Source organism: Dictyostelium discoideum, assembly GCF_000004695.1.
Source record: "Dictyostelium discoideum AX4 chromosome 3 chromosome, whole genome shotgun sequence".
Taxonomy (NCBI): Eukaryota; Evosea; class Eumycetozoa; order Dictyosteliales; family Dictyosteliaceae; genus Dictyostelium; species Dictyostelium discoideum.
In genome coordinates, this window is record NC_007089.4 from 2,297,911 (window position 1) to 2,312,747 (window position 14,837).

At 22.0% G+C, this 14,837-nt stretch overlaps 6 protein-coding genes and 1 non-coding gene across 7 annotated transcripts; 3 read left to right on the plus strand and 4 right to left on the minus strand.

Moving 5' to 3' along the window:
- Positions 1-31: 31 nt before the first annotated feature.
- Positions 32-1,304, minus strand: DDB_G0279579 (hypothetical protein; the record flags this gene model as incomplete). The annotated part of the gene is made up of 2 exons (XM_636618.1): positions 32-918; positions 1,229-1,304. 2 exons carry the CDS (start codon positions 1,302-1,304, stop codon positions 32-34), a joined length of 963 nt encoding a protein of 320 aa, XP_641710.1.
- A 1,301-nt stretch (positions 1,305-2,605) lies between these two features.
- On the minus strand, positions 2,606-2,667 carry r36. Its single transcript has one exon.
- A 542-nt stretch (positions 2,668-3,209) lies between these two features.
- DDB_G0279581 (hypothetical protein) lies at positions 3,210-3,673 on the minus strand (the record flags this gene model as incomplete). The annotated part of the gene is made up of 3 exons (XM_636619.1): positions 3,210-3,334; positions 3,420-3,575; positions 3,661-3,673. The coding sequence occupies 3 exons, from the start codon at positions 3,671-3,673 to the stop codon at positions 3,210-3,212; spliced, it is 294 nt and encodes a 97-aa protein (XP_641711.1).
- Positions 3,674-4,385: 712 nt separating this feature from the next.
- DDB_G0279583 (hypothetical protein) lies at positions 4,386-7,151 on the plus strand (the record flags this gene model as incomplete). The annotated part of the gene is made up of 1 exon (XM_636620.1): positions 4,386-7,151. The coding sequence occupies one exon, from the start codon at positions 4,386-4,388 to the stop codon at positions 7,149-7,151; it is 2,766 nt and encodes a 921-aa protein (XP_641712.1).
- Positions 7,152-7,751: 600 nt separating this feature from the next.
- Positions 7,752-8,936, plus strand: DDB_G0279585 (hypothetical protein; the record flags this gene model as incomplete). Its single annotated transcript, XM_636621.1, has 1 exon — positions 7,752-8,936. The coding sequence occupies one exon, from the start codon at positions 7,752-7,754 to the stop codon at positions 8,934-8,936; it is 1,185 nt and encodes a 394-aa protein (XP_641713.1).
- Positions 8,937-9,547: 611 nt separating this feature from the next.
- DDB_G0279587 (hypothetical protein) lies at positions 9,548-10,399 on the plus strand (the record flags this gene model as incomplete). The annotated part of the gene is made up of 1 exon (XM_636622.1): positions 9,548-10,399. The coding sequence occupies one exon, from the start codon at positions 9,548-9,550 to the stop codon at positions 10,397-10,399; it is 852 nt and encodes a 283-aa protein (XP_641714.1).
- A 309-nt stretch (positions 10,400-10,708) lies between these two features.
- cbfA (C-module-binding factor) lies at positions 10,709-14,122 on the minus strand (the record flags this gene model as incomplete). The annotated part of the gene is made up of 2 exons (XM_636623.1): positions 10,709-13,531; positions 13,943-14,122. The coding sequence occupies 2 exons, from the start codon at positions 14,120-14,122 to the stop codon at positions 10,709-10,711; spliced, it is 3,003 nt and encodes a 1,000-aa protein (XP_641715.1).
- Positions 14,123-14,837: the final 715 nt, after the last annotated feature.

Sequence of the window (14,837 nt, forward strand, 5' to 3'; positions counted from 1 at the left end):
TTAATAAATTAATAAATTAATAAAATTATTATTATTTAAATACGTTACAATCTTGTTCTAATTTCCAAGTTGTATAACTGGCATTTGGAAATATATATTCGTTTGAAATAAATATTGAAGTACTTTGAAAAATTGAAGGGAAATTAAAATAATAGAAACCAGCATTTTCAACTTGAAATGAATAATGTTGATATTGATTATCTGTTAAGAAACCATAGACAACTTGACCAATAGTTACACATATATGGTCAGATGATACTGGTTGACAATTTGAAGTGTCGACAGGTTCACTTGGTACATCATTTGAACGAATGATCATTTTAAAAGTATAATTGTTACTAAGTGGTTGAATTCTTAAAAAGTAAGTGTCACGACTCCAAGAATCTGTGAATGTAAAATGTTCAGTTCTATTCCAATTATCTGATGGACATATATTGAATAACATATTTCTTTCAGGTGAAAAACCAGATGAATAACGTGAATAGCTTGATGATGGTGTTTTACCATTAATATAAACTTGACCATATCCAGAGATTGGTAAAACTTTTAAAAATAAACCTTTACAACCAAATGAATCGGCTTTCATTCTAAAAAATAGATCCTCTGATGTAGTATAGATTTTTTCTGTATCCGATTCAATAGTTGTCCATTCGCCATTACAAATATTCTCAGTGACATTACATGCATTTGTACAACTTGGATCACGGATTTTCGGACATTCGTTCATATCTGTATAATCACATGTACAATCTATATTCTTATCACTTGGAATATCTGTACAATTATAGTTTGGACATCCCAATGAATCATATAAATAAATATCTTGATCAAATTCAACATCAATCAATGCATATGATAAATCGGTTCCCAATAAGTTAACATCTTTTTTTATAATAGTTGACGATTTAACTTCAATACCTATTTACAATTATTTTAATTAAAAAAAAAAAAAAAAAAAAAAAAAAAAAAAAAAAAAAAAAAAAAAATTGGTATTTTTAGAATTTTTGATTTTCACGTTTTACAAAAAAAAAAAATAGTGCGAAAAAAAAAAACAGTGCGAAAAAAAAACAGTTCGAATTGTTTTTTTTTTTTTTTTTTCAGATTCCGTGTGGTAAAATAATTATAATTGTTTATTTTTTGATCTTCGTAAAAATAAAAAAAAATAAAAATAAAACAAAAAAGATAAAAATAAAAAAAATAATAATAATGAAAAAAGAAATTAATTTACCTCTGATTTTATTTATAAAAAAAAGATGGAACGAAAATAAGAAAATGTAAAATATTACAATATTTTTAACATTCATTTTTTTTTTTTTTTTAATTTTTTTTTTTTTTTTTTTTTTTTTCTACAGTACAATTATAATTATTTTATTACTTCACATTAAAAAAAAAAAAAAAAAAAAAAATAAAAAAAAAAAAAAAAGTAAACTCTTGAAAAAAGAAAAAATACAAAATTAAAAAAATAAAATATTTTAAATTTAAATAAAAAAACTTTAAAAAAAATATTTTTATGGAAATCTTAGGAATCGCAGGAATTTTTTTAAATTTAAGAAAAATTTATTTTTATGCAGATCAGTTGTGCCGAACAAATTTAAATAATCATTGGCTACTTATTTTTGATCAACGTTTAACATTAAGTTGGATTATTTTTTTTTTTTTCCTCATCTTTTGAGAAAGATATTTTTAAATGTTATTAATTATAAATACATTTTTCATTGAAAAAAAAAAAAAAAAAAAAAAAAAAAAAATGCAAAGCATTTTTTTTTTTTTTTTAATTCGATCTCACCTAAAATCTTTTCAAAGAGTTTTGGTAATTTTATTTGATCATGAGATGTATGATAGATTTTTTGTTAGGTTTGATGATCATAATTCTCCACACCAAAAAAAATAAAATAATAAGAATTTATTCATTCTGGTTACAAAACAAAAAATTGAACAAAAATAATTATAAAGGAATTTCACTTTTTAATTTTTTTTTTTTTTTTTTTTTTTTTCGGATGAATTGTTTTATTAGAAAAAAAACATGTGGGTCAGAAAACAAAAAAAAAAGACTATAAATACTATTTTAAAATTAATTTTTTTTATTTTTTTTTTATTTTGAGGGGCGAAAAAAAAAAAGATATTTTTGATAAGAACATTTCAATTTAAATTTTTAATTTTTCTTTCACCTTTTTTTTTTTTTTTTTTAATTATTAATTTATATTTTTCTTTTTTTCCTTGTTTTTTTAAGAAAGCATTTTTTAATTTTTTAATATCAATTTTTTATTAATTTATATATTTTTTTTTTTCTTGTTTTTTTTTTTTTTTTTGGTCTACCAATTTTTTTTATATTTTTTTTTTTAAATATTAAAAGATTAATATTTAAAGGAATTTAATAGTGTCTTTTTTTTTTTTTTTTTTTTTTTTTTTTGGCGTATTCCAAAAGTCTAAGAATCTCTTCAAGAATTTGATAGGGTTATAAAAAATAAAATAAGAAAAACGATTCACGCTTTACAGCATTCATATAATATTAATTGTGTGTTCCTTTATTTATTATGATCAATAATACATTAAAAAAAAAGAAAAAAATAAAAAAAAAATAAAAAAATAAAAAATAAAACAAAAGGACAACTCGCGAAGGGTTTTTTTTTGGAGAAAAATTCAGAGTAATTGCTGTAAGGCGAGCTTATTTAAAAATTAAAAAAAATCTATTAATTAGTAAAAAAAATTTTAATAATAAAATTTTTATGGGATTTTTTTTTTTAATTTTTTTTTTTTGCCTCAGCTCCTAAAATTTTTTTTTTTTTTTTTTTTTTTTTTTTTTTTTATTTATTTAAAACAAATTAATAAACTATTTTTATTTGTATAAATGAAATTGAAAGTAGATTGTATTCTAGTTTATCATTTGATAAATGATATTTTAGTTAATTGTAATATTGAAAATCATGATTCAACTTTTTAAATGCCCCATGTTATAACTAAATAAATGTGGTGTTGGGATAATTACAAACTATGAATTTGTAACTACCATAATATTAGGTTTCAAACCACTAACACCAAAATCGCTTGCACAATATGCGTCGATACCACATGATTGGATAATATCACCAAATGCAGTTTAACATAACCAACAATATCGGATTCTGTGGAGCAAGGGAGGTAACTTCCATTTCTAAGAGACTTCCATATTAAATTGGTGCATGGAAGTGGTTTTATATCGATATAAAATTTCAAAACTTTTCGATACCAAAGTTGCTGGTTGATGATTTTTCGCAACAGATTGGATATGATATGATTGAGCCCGACCTCTCACCCAAAGGAGGTAAAGCATGTTCAAAAATTTTCATCTTTGCTTCTGTATTATGTAAATTGTATATTAGTTAAAAAGTTTTGAAATTAATTTAAATTTTAAAATCATATTTTAAAAGGGATTGACATACCATATAAAACATAAAGATGAGTTGGAATATTGTTTTCATTTAATTTGGTTTCAATATCTAATTCATTTTCGCCCAATCCACAACCTACTGGTTGTTTATCGAAAATTGATAAATCTTTTGTTTTATATTGTTTTTCATCATTGCTAATATATTCTGCTATTATTTTTAAAACATCAAATATTGTATTTACTGATTCAAATTTAAATTTGATCTTTTTTTTTATTTAAAAAAACAAAACAACTGAAAGAAACCATTATTATAATTACTATTTTATAAAATAGTTGAAAAGAAATTTGAAATATTAAAAAAAAACAATAAAAATTAAAAACCAATCCAAATAATTTAAATGAAGAGTTTCTTTTTTTTTTTTTTTTTTGATATTGACCAGTTAGGATTTCTAGCCGACTTGCATGTAATTCCCCAATTGTGTTTTTATGGACCTCGTTAATTCGTGGGAAGACCAAGATTAAAAAATTCACATCAAAACTCTTTTCTTATTTGATTATTTAATTTTTAAAAAAAGAAAAACAAATACAAAAAAAAAAAAAGGTATCGATAGTTGAGATATTTCCAACAATTGTTTGATTTTTAAAAAAATATTGCAAAATGTTTTTTTTTTTTTTGAGTGAATTGTTTTATTAGAAAAAAAAAAAAGTGGTTCAGAAAAAATGAAAAAAAAAAAATCTATAAATATTTTAATTTTTTTTTTTTTATTTTTTATTTAATTCGAGGTTTTGGGTGAAAAAAAAAAAAAAAGATATTTTTGATCACAAATATTTGCAGAACAAAACATTTTCTTTTTTCTTTCTTTCTTTTTCTTTTTTTTTTTTTTTTTTTTTTTTTTTTTGGTTAATAATTTATATATTTTTTTTCATTGTTTTAAGAAAACATTTATTAATAAATAAAAATATTATTGATATCCTGTAACATAATAAAAAAATAAAAAAATAAAAAAAATAAAAAAAAATGGAAGATGAAGTCACTAAACATAAGGCAATTATATCAAATAATGAAGCCTATGCAATTATTAGAGCGATATTATGTTTATATTCAGTGAATAAAACAGAAGAATTTAAAAATAGTGCCAATGAAAAAACAATGGGACCAGTATTAAAGAAAGCATTTGGATTATCAGATGAACAATATAATGAAATCAGTGAAAAGATATTAGAATATTCTACAGAAGAAATTACAATCTCTGAATTACAATTAAGATATGCTTGGAAAGATAATCATCCAATTTATAAAAGTAAAGCATTCAAAGATCCAGATGGACATACTAAATGGCAAAAAAAAGAATTTCAAGATATTAAAAAATTATTAAAAGATCCATCACTTTTAGATTTAAATACAAAATTACAATTAAATGAAAAAAACAATAATAATAATAATAACAATGAAAATAATTTAAAACCCTCAATTCAAGATGTATTTAATATTACATTAAAAAAACATACAATTGAAAAATCAAATGGTGGTAAAGATAATATTCATATTGGTTATAAGATATTAGTTAATGCATTCCTTCAATATAGTTCACAAGAAGTTTATAGAGAAGATAGACAACATCCGATTAAATCATCATTATTAAAATCAAATGATTTATTTAATCTTGGTTTATTACCAGAGTTTACATGGATTTTAAATGAATATTCAATACTCTATGGTATTAGAGATTTCTATAGATTGCTTGTAATTTTCGATGTCCTAACAACTAGATTCGATGATAATTTAAATCAATTAAATTTATTATCAAATTGTTTTAAAAAATTACAATCAATTAGAAAATTAATTCAAAATAATGAAACAATTGATGGTAGTGGTGGTAGTAATGGTATTAATTTAAATAATCAAAATGATTTTATAACTGAAGATGAAAATGATTTATTTAATAAAATTTCATCAAATTTATTTAATAATTTATTAATTAGAATTGGTAATTATAGAATTTGTTTTACACCAAATCAAGTTGAAAAATTACCACAACGCCAATCACAACATTATCAAAGATTAATTAAATCAATACCATTAACATTTGCATTAAATTTAATGAAATATATTGTTGATGAATTATTCTCTGATTTAATTGATTTTCAAAGTGTACTTAAAAAAGCAATCATTGAAGCCAATGAAAAAGAATACATTAGATCAATGGAACATTTAGAAGCATTATATAATGGTCAATTAAATTCAAATTATCAACAAATATTTTTATTATCAAAAGTTATAAATGATATAATTGATAAATGGTTTGATTGGGAAATTTATTATTTTGATTTATCATTTTCTGAATTTTTAAAATTAAATAATAATCAAAATAATAATAATAACCAAAATAATAATAATCAAAAAATTCATTTAGAAATTATATTTGAAACATTTTCAAATTTTATAAATAAATCAGTTTTAAATATTTATAAACGTTATTCAAATGAAGAACATACAGTTAGAAATAGTAAAAGTGGTAAATTGGAAGCTGCACCATGGATAACATGTTTATTTTCAGAGTTAATACCATCTTTGGTCAAATATAATGAGATTGTATTTGGTTTGTTTAAAAAGAAACCAATACCATTAGAAGGTGAAATTAGTTTTTTAACAGGTCAGTTCATTTTAAATAGAATTTCAATTTTAAATACAAATATTAAACATTTAATAAAACATCAAGAATGGAAACCAAATGGTAAAGGTGTCTTTCATAGTTCTTGTCCTATTGATTTCTTTGAATTCTTAACTCAATGTTATAGTGGTATTCAATCTTTGGAAATTAAACTATCAATTCCATCCAATCCAATGACCAGATCATTTGGTACTAATCTAGGTGACACTTTCTTATTCTTTGTTAAAGGTATAAGAGCAGTGATTTTGGAAGATTTACCAATTGATCAACAAAAAATCATTTCAAATGTAATTGATAATGCAATCTCAAATCAAGTTACACCTAAACAGCTATTCCAAACATTGGTTGAAAATGTTAGATTGCCAAAGTTATCAAGTTATAATATCACCGAGAGAATGTGTTTACAAATTAATGATATTGAACAATCTCGTGGTTTACTCTTGGATTTTGATGATAAATATAATAATATCTTTAGAAATTCATTAAATGAATTATTCACAACTTTAAAAGATCATTGGAATTGTCTCTTGACTTATTATGTCTACAAAATGAATTGCTATATTAAACCAATCATTCAAAGCATTTCATTATCTTTGAATGATAATTCAACATCAAACTATACCAAAGAGTTATCCAATTTCATCGAAATTAATCTTTCATTATCAAATAAAAAATTACAAGCAAATTTATTCCCTGTATTATTAAAAAGGTTATTTCAAAGTATTGTAAATAATATGTTGGAAATCATTTTACCACCAAATAAAAAGAACTATAATAAAATGGTTGTTGAAAAATCACTATCAAATTTTAAAGGTTTAATGGATGAATTAACAAAAGTTTTCCATGGTGAAGGCGATAAAACAAGTTCCTATTTCGAATTAACTCTTGATGATTATACAAGAATTAAAAAAGTTATTGAACTCTACTCTTTCGAACCTCAACAACTCATTGAATTTCATAAAATACTTTTACGTTCTCATTCAAAATCAATTATCACCGAAAATGAAATTTCAAATTCAAATAATCTTTTAGATGAATCTTTTACAATTATGATCTTTAAAAGAAGTGAAAGTAAAGAAATTGATAATTATTTAAAAAATTCAAATAAATAAATAAATTTTTTTTTTTTTTTTAAAAAAATAATTTTGTTTAATTTTTTATTTTTATTTTTAGGATTTGGTTAATTTTTACACCCAAATTCGTAATTTGTAAAAAGATATCAAAATATTACCCCCAAAATAATTAAAAAAAAAAAAAAAAATTACACCCCCACACATCCCCAAAGTAATAAAAAAAAAAAAAAAAAAAAAAAAATTGTTGTGTTTTTATTTGATATTTTTTTTTTATTTTCCTAAATAAAAAAAAGAAACACTAACTCGCACCCCATTTAAAACCAGTAATAAAACAAAAAAAAAAAAAAATAATTAAAAAAAAAAAAAATATATTGAAAAAAAAAAAACAATATAAAAAAACAAACTAAAAATTTACTACATTAAAATAAAACCAAAAAAAATAAACATATAAATAAATAAATAAATAAATAAATAAATAAATAAATAAATAAATAAAAATAATAATACTATTAAAATACTAAAACAAATAAGTAAATAAATAATAAAATAATTAAATAATTAAATAATTAAATAATTAAATAATTAAATAAAAAGAAAAACAAAAAAAATTAATGGGTAAAACTATTAAAAACTATAAATATGAAAATTATTTTAAATATTATTTTTATTATTTTAATTTCTATTAAAATAATAAATGGTGAGCTATTAGTAATACCATCCATACAAGATCCTCATCAAAAGCAACTTGATCAAATAAAACAAGCACTATATTGTTTAATAGAGCCAGGTTTAAATTTCAAAACCTATAGTTCACCAACAGTAAAAAATATAAATTCATACACATTCTCAAACCACAACAATGAAGGCCCCAACAATGAAGAAATGGAATTTTCAAGCAACACTGATACCACCACCACCACCACCACCACACTAGCGTCATCATGTTATAGATATAATCATAGTAGTATGGTAACATTAAATTGTGAAGGTGATAGAAATCAAGAATGGAAGAAAAATCAAAATAGTTTATTTAGTATTGACCAATACATATTAGTTGAAGATGTACTTTTAGATGAAACAAACAATATATCCCATAAACTCATTACAATAGAACAAAGATTTAAAACCATACCATCAGAGAATGGTTCTGTCATTATTAATAATGTTAATGAACATATTGCATACTTTCAAGCTTCATTTAATATTGAAAATAATTTACAACCTATAAATCCAAATGATGATAAGAAAAAAATAGTACAATTATCATTCTACAACTATACAGATCCATATGATAATCATTATAATACTGGTAATAATAACAACAACAACAATAAAAATAATAATAATAATGAATGGGACATTTCATTAAATTATAATAAAGAAAAGGATAGTTTAGCTTTTTTGTATTACCAAAAGAATCCAATTGATACAATGACTTCAACACCTGATAATATAAAACAATGGTTTAAAGAATCAGCTAGAAAAATGAAAACTGGAAAACATATTGCACCAATCTCATTCACTGGTATTGATGGATTTGTTACCTCCAAATGGATTGTACCATCTGATGTTGATTCAATACTATTAAATGTAACCTATACAAGTACTATGGCTGATATTGTATTAAGTTTTCGTCACATTGAAAATAATAGTTATAAACTTGTTGAATTTGGTTTCCACGATATTAAAAAATTGGATTTAAAAACTGGTTCAATTATACCAATTGAAAAACAATATTTTAATAGAAAGCAACAACAACAACAACAACAACAACAACAACAACAACAACAACAACAACAACAACAACAACAACAACAAAAATAATTATTTTTGTTGTTGTAGTAATTACATAATAATATTTTATAATTTAATAAATAAATAAAAAAGTTTATTTCAATTTATTTAGCATTTTTCTATTTTCATTTTACTTGAGTAGTTTTAAATAGAAATAGTGAAATAAATTAAAATATATTTATTTTTTTTTAAAAAAAGTTTGGAATCATTAATTAATGCTTTTTTTTATTTATTTATTTTATTTTATTTTTTAACTATATAATAATGAACCTCCACGACAATCAAAAATGACTGTATAAAATATTAAATGCTCCAAAATTGACTAACACCCAAAAAATGGATTTAATACATTAAAATTATAAAATATATTAAATACAGAATGTTTACATTCATTTTTTTATATTTTATATCATTTCGTGTATTTTTCAGTGTTCTATTTTTATACAATATTTTCATATTAAAAATATAAAATTAAATCATTTTTAAAAAAAAAAAAAAAAAAAAAAAAAAAAAGAAAAATAAGTGTCGTTTTTTTTTTTTTTAAAGAAAAAAATTAAAAAAAATAAAATTAATTCACACCTCGGACGATTTTTTTTTTTTTTTTTTTTATTTTTCAGAAATTTAAAAAATAAATAAAAAAAATGGCAAACAAAGAGATAAAAAGAAAAACTACTGAACCAAAAAAAGAAATAATAAAAGAAGATGATAAAAAGAAAAAAATAGATGTTGTAGTATCAAAAAATAAAAAACAAAAAGTTGAATCACCACCATCTTCTGAAAGCGAATCAGAAAGTGAATCAGAGTCAGAATCATCAGAATCAGAATCAGAATCAGAATCAGAATCAGAATCAGAATCAGAATCAGAATCAGAATCAGTTGAAAGTGAATCCTCAGAATCTGAATCTGAATCATCAGAATCTGAACAATCTGAAAGTGAATTAGAAAAAAAAAAAGAAAAAGAAAGAAAAGCATTTGAAAAATTATCACCAAAAGAAAAAATTGATTATCAAAAGAAACAAATTGAAAAAGAATTTAAAGTACAAGAAAAAGAGAAAAAGAGAGAAAAAGAAAAGAAATTATTAAAGCAAGAGAAAATTAAAAAAGAATTGGAAGAAAAGAAATTAAAATCAAAAAATTCAGAGATTTTAATGTATTTAGATACTTGGAAAAATGATAAATCAAGTTGGAAATTTGAAAAGAATACTCAAGTTATTTTAATTAAAAATATTTATTCAATAGATACATTACCAGAGAAATATTTCAAAATCGCATTAGAATATTTAGCACCACTAAGAGGTTTAATTAAAGATAGAACTGTTGATGAAGCAAAACAAGTTATTACAAAATATAAAACAAGTCAAACTAAAAAGAAATTACCAAAATCTAAAACTGATAGTGATGATGAAAGTGATGATGATGATGATGAAATTGAAAAAGAAGATAAAATTAAATTCGAAAGAGCTCAAAGTATAATAGAAACTTTAGTTAAATAAAAATTAATAAAAAAAAATAAAAAATAAAAAATAAAAAATAAAAAAGACTTGTAATATTTATCTAAAAGAAAATATATTTATTTTTATTTACAACTTTTTATTTCGATTATTATTATTATTTTTTTTTTTTTTTTTTTTTGGATTTTTTTTTTTTTCTTTTTAATTATAAAAGAGCCTTATTATTTTTGGAAAATTATTTCTGGTTTGATTTTTTTTTTTTTTTTTTTTTATTATTATTATATTTTAATTAATTATTTGACTGATTGATTGATTGATTGATTGATTGATTGATTGATTGATTGATTAATATTAAATTATTTTTTTATTATTATAAAGTTCTTGTTTTACATATAAACCTTCTTCTTTTTCTTCAATTTGATTTTTATAGTTAAAGGCAGCAATATCTTTTTTCATGGCAATTTCAGGTTCAGTAGTATTGAATAAATCCTCCAATTGAGCGAGAGGAACCTCACCACATTTTAAGAGGAGAGTTTGATTAACTTCATCGAAACTAAATATTGATTTCTTACCTACGATACCTACGTACTCTTCTTGATCTTGGTCACCGAAAAACAAAACAACAATCTTTTTACCTTGAATCAATGATGGGAGTAATTTAGTGTTTGGAGGAATTACAGATAAATCTTTAACCCAAATACATGGTAACAATGGACAACTATTTGTCTTTGCCCATAAAACACCACCGAAAGCTTTTCTTTGACTGAGATACAATTGAACTAAGGGAGGTAAATTTTCAATTGGCTTATAGTGTGGATTTGGTTTACCCAAGATTGCATTATTAGAGGATCTAAACAATTCAATCAATGAAATAATAAATTTATGAGTTGATGTCCATTCTTTTAAATTCTTTGGTGGTCTACCTTTTGGTTTATCATTATCTAAAACAATTGGTCTTTTCTTGGAATGCACATCCATTGGTTTTTGTGTTGATGTTGATGAAGAAGATAATGAAGTTGATAAACTTGAAAGTGATGATGTTGTTGGATTATTATTGTTATTATTATTATTATTGTTATTATGATGATGATGTGACATCATATGATGATTATTATTATTATTATTATTATTGTTATGATGATTATTGTTATTATTATTATTACCAGAAAAATGAGACATTAAACCATCATCACCACCATTACGTGGTCTTGGTTTTGTTGGTGTTGAGTTTGATGATCCTGATCCTGATGATGATGATTGTTCATCATCATATTGACGTCCAGATTTTAAAATTTGAATATGACCATTATTATTATTGTTATTGTTATAATTATTATTATTATTATTATTGTTATAATTATCATAACTACCATATGATTGTTGTTGAGAGAGTGAAGATAAAGCATTTAATGAAGAATATGATGAATTTAAATTATTATTACCGTTATTATTATGATGATTATTATTATTAATATTGTTATTATTAATATTGTTATTATTATTATTATTATTATTATTATTAATACTATTGTTGTTATTCATATTATTATTGTTATTATTAATATTATTATTATTATTATTATTATTATTATTAATATTATTGTTGTTATTATTATTACTATTATTATTATTATTATAAGGTAAACCAAGTTGTTGATTATTATTTAAAATACGTGGATGATTTGAAGAATTTGAATTACTAGTACAATTTGAACAATCGCAAAGTCCTTTACAACAGAAACATTCCCATTCATTTCTTTTCATTAAAACTTGAAAGTTTTGACCAAAAGTATTGACTACACATTGTTCACAGAAACGAGCGTTACAATTGGTACAAAAGATGATTGAAAACTTTTTAAAACGTTTTTCACATCTATGACATTTGATCTTCTTTTGAGAGGAATAAAAGACTACATGATAAGCGACAGTTGCAGTTGTAAGGAAACCACATTCATCAGAGACACGATCGGTTGATTTGGTGATGATATCATCGACTTCCTTTGGACGACGACCACTATGAGCCAATAGATTCTTGTAGATTTCATAGAAACTACTCAATTCTTTCTTTAATTTGCTATGAGAGATGAATTCTTTGAGTACCATAACCTTGAAATGGAATTCACAACCGATACCAGACGAGACACAATCGAAACAGAAATCCTTACCTTGACCATCATCGGTTTTACAAGTTTCACAATGGTAACAACGATTGAAGATATCAGAGTTACAATGATCACAACGACGATCTTGAATACGGTCGCCATTAAAGTATTTGAAAGGTTGAAGGAATGGTATGGTTTCACCATTACAATAGGGATAGTTTGGTTTTGGGATTAGGATGGACTCAGTTTGTAAAATGTTATGAAATATCTCCAACAATGGTGCAATGATATCGATGACATCGTTTACATCGATCGTATTGAAATTGGTATTCTCTACATCACCCATAATCTTTCTAAGGGTGTAATAAGCGATGGCTTTAATTCTAAAGAGTTCTGGTTTTGCCATTCTTCTTGTATGAGGTAATGATGAAAAGTAAGAGATTGGCAAAGACTTTAAAGAGATACTATTCCATGCTACCTTTGTTGAAATGCCTGGACCACAGTTTACCACTTGATGTACGGAATCGGGTGGAACGAAAATGAAATCTCCTGGACGTTGTTTAAATACGTATATTGGAAATGGAGCACCCAAAAGATCGATTGGTCTAATGAATCTTGATTCGTTGTAAACGTCACCTCCCTTGTCACCCCAAAACTTTAATGCCTCATCTTTGTATTCAGTTGGAACTATAAACCACCATGCAAAAGCGTCTTGGTCACTTGATACCATAAGGTTTTGACTAAGACTGCCACACATATCGATATGGCCTGGTGTATAGGTACCATTGCTACCAATATAAACTAACAATGTCTCTGGTTGTAAATAATCTGGTAAATGTGATACTAAATCGAATCTACTCTTGTATGAATATTGTGGTTGAAGTTTATGTGAAAGATATTCTTGCCATTCGCGTGGACATGCTATATCTTTACCATATAAATGTTTTGGATTTCTTTCTTCTGGTGAAACTTGTAAATATGATATAAAATCTTTCATTCTCCATCCTTGTAAATCTGTATGAGTTTCATTATTTCTTGGTGAATTAATTAATTCCATTTCTGAATATCTTTCCTATTTTTTTTTTTTTTTTTATAATTTATTTAAAAAAAAAAAAAAAATAAAAAAAAAAAAGTTAGTATTTAAAACATTTTTTTTTTCTTTTTAAATTTAACCATATAGTGATATTGTTTATAATTTATTATTTATTTATTTTTTTTATTATTATTTGATAAGATGATTTTTTTTTTTTTTTTTTTTTTTTTTCATTTGATTTAAAAAAAATTTAATTTAAAAAAAAAAAAAAAATTAATTTGAAAAAAAAAAAAAAAATAAAAATTCTGATACGAAATAGTGATATTTTTAAATTGAAATTAAAAAACAAAAAATAAAATAAAATAAAATATTTTTTAATTTAAAAAAAAATAATAATAATAATAATAATAATAATAAAAATGAATAATAATGATGATAATAATAACTTACAGATAAAAAGTCAAGAGTAAACATATTACTTCTTGACCAACCTTGAGTTGTACCTGTTAATACAAATGGTTGACCTCTTTTTATTATATAATCCTCTACTATTTCTGGACTAGTTGTTTGGTATGGTTGGTTTGACATTATTATGAAATTCGAATTTGGTGCCTTTATTAATTCTTCCATATTAAAATTAAGTATATTATCAACACTAGGAAGATACATTGGGAATTCTATATTTCTAGTTGTATCAACTTGCATCTTTTAAGATATATATATATATGTGTGTGTGTGTGTGGTATAGTTTTTATAAATGTATTATGTATATATTTATATAAGTTATTTATAAATATGTGTGTTTTTTTTATTTTTATTTTTATTTTTTTATTTTTATTTTTATTCGTTTTGTTTTTGCTGTAATTATTAACTATTAATTCTTTTATTTGTTTGATTTTTGTTAAATTTTTTTTTTTTTTTTTATTTTTATTTTTTTTTTTTTTTTTTTTTTTTTTTTTTTTTTTTTTTTTTTTTTTTTTTTTTTTTTTTTAATTAAGTAAAATAAAGATTAAAAAAAAAAAAAAAAAAAAGAAATAATTAATTATATTAATAGGTCGTTGGTTTAGAAAAAAAAAAAAAAAAAACAATTATTGTATATACACGGTACAAAATAATTTGAAATAAAAAAAAAAAAAAAAAAAAAAAAAAAAAAAAAAAAAAAAAAAAAAAAAAGAAAAAAAAAAAAAAAAAAAAAAAAAAAAAAAAAAAAAAAAAAAAAAAAAAAAAAAAAAAAAAAAAAAAAAAAAAAAAAAAAAAAAAAAAAAAAAAAAAAAAAAAATTGCAAAAAAAAAAAAAAAAAAAAAAAAAAAAAAATGTTTTTAAAAGTAAATAAAAGAGAAACACT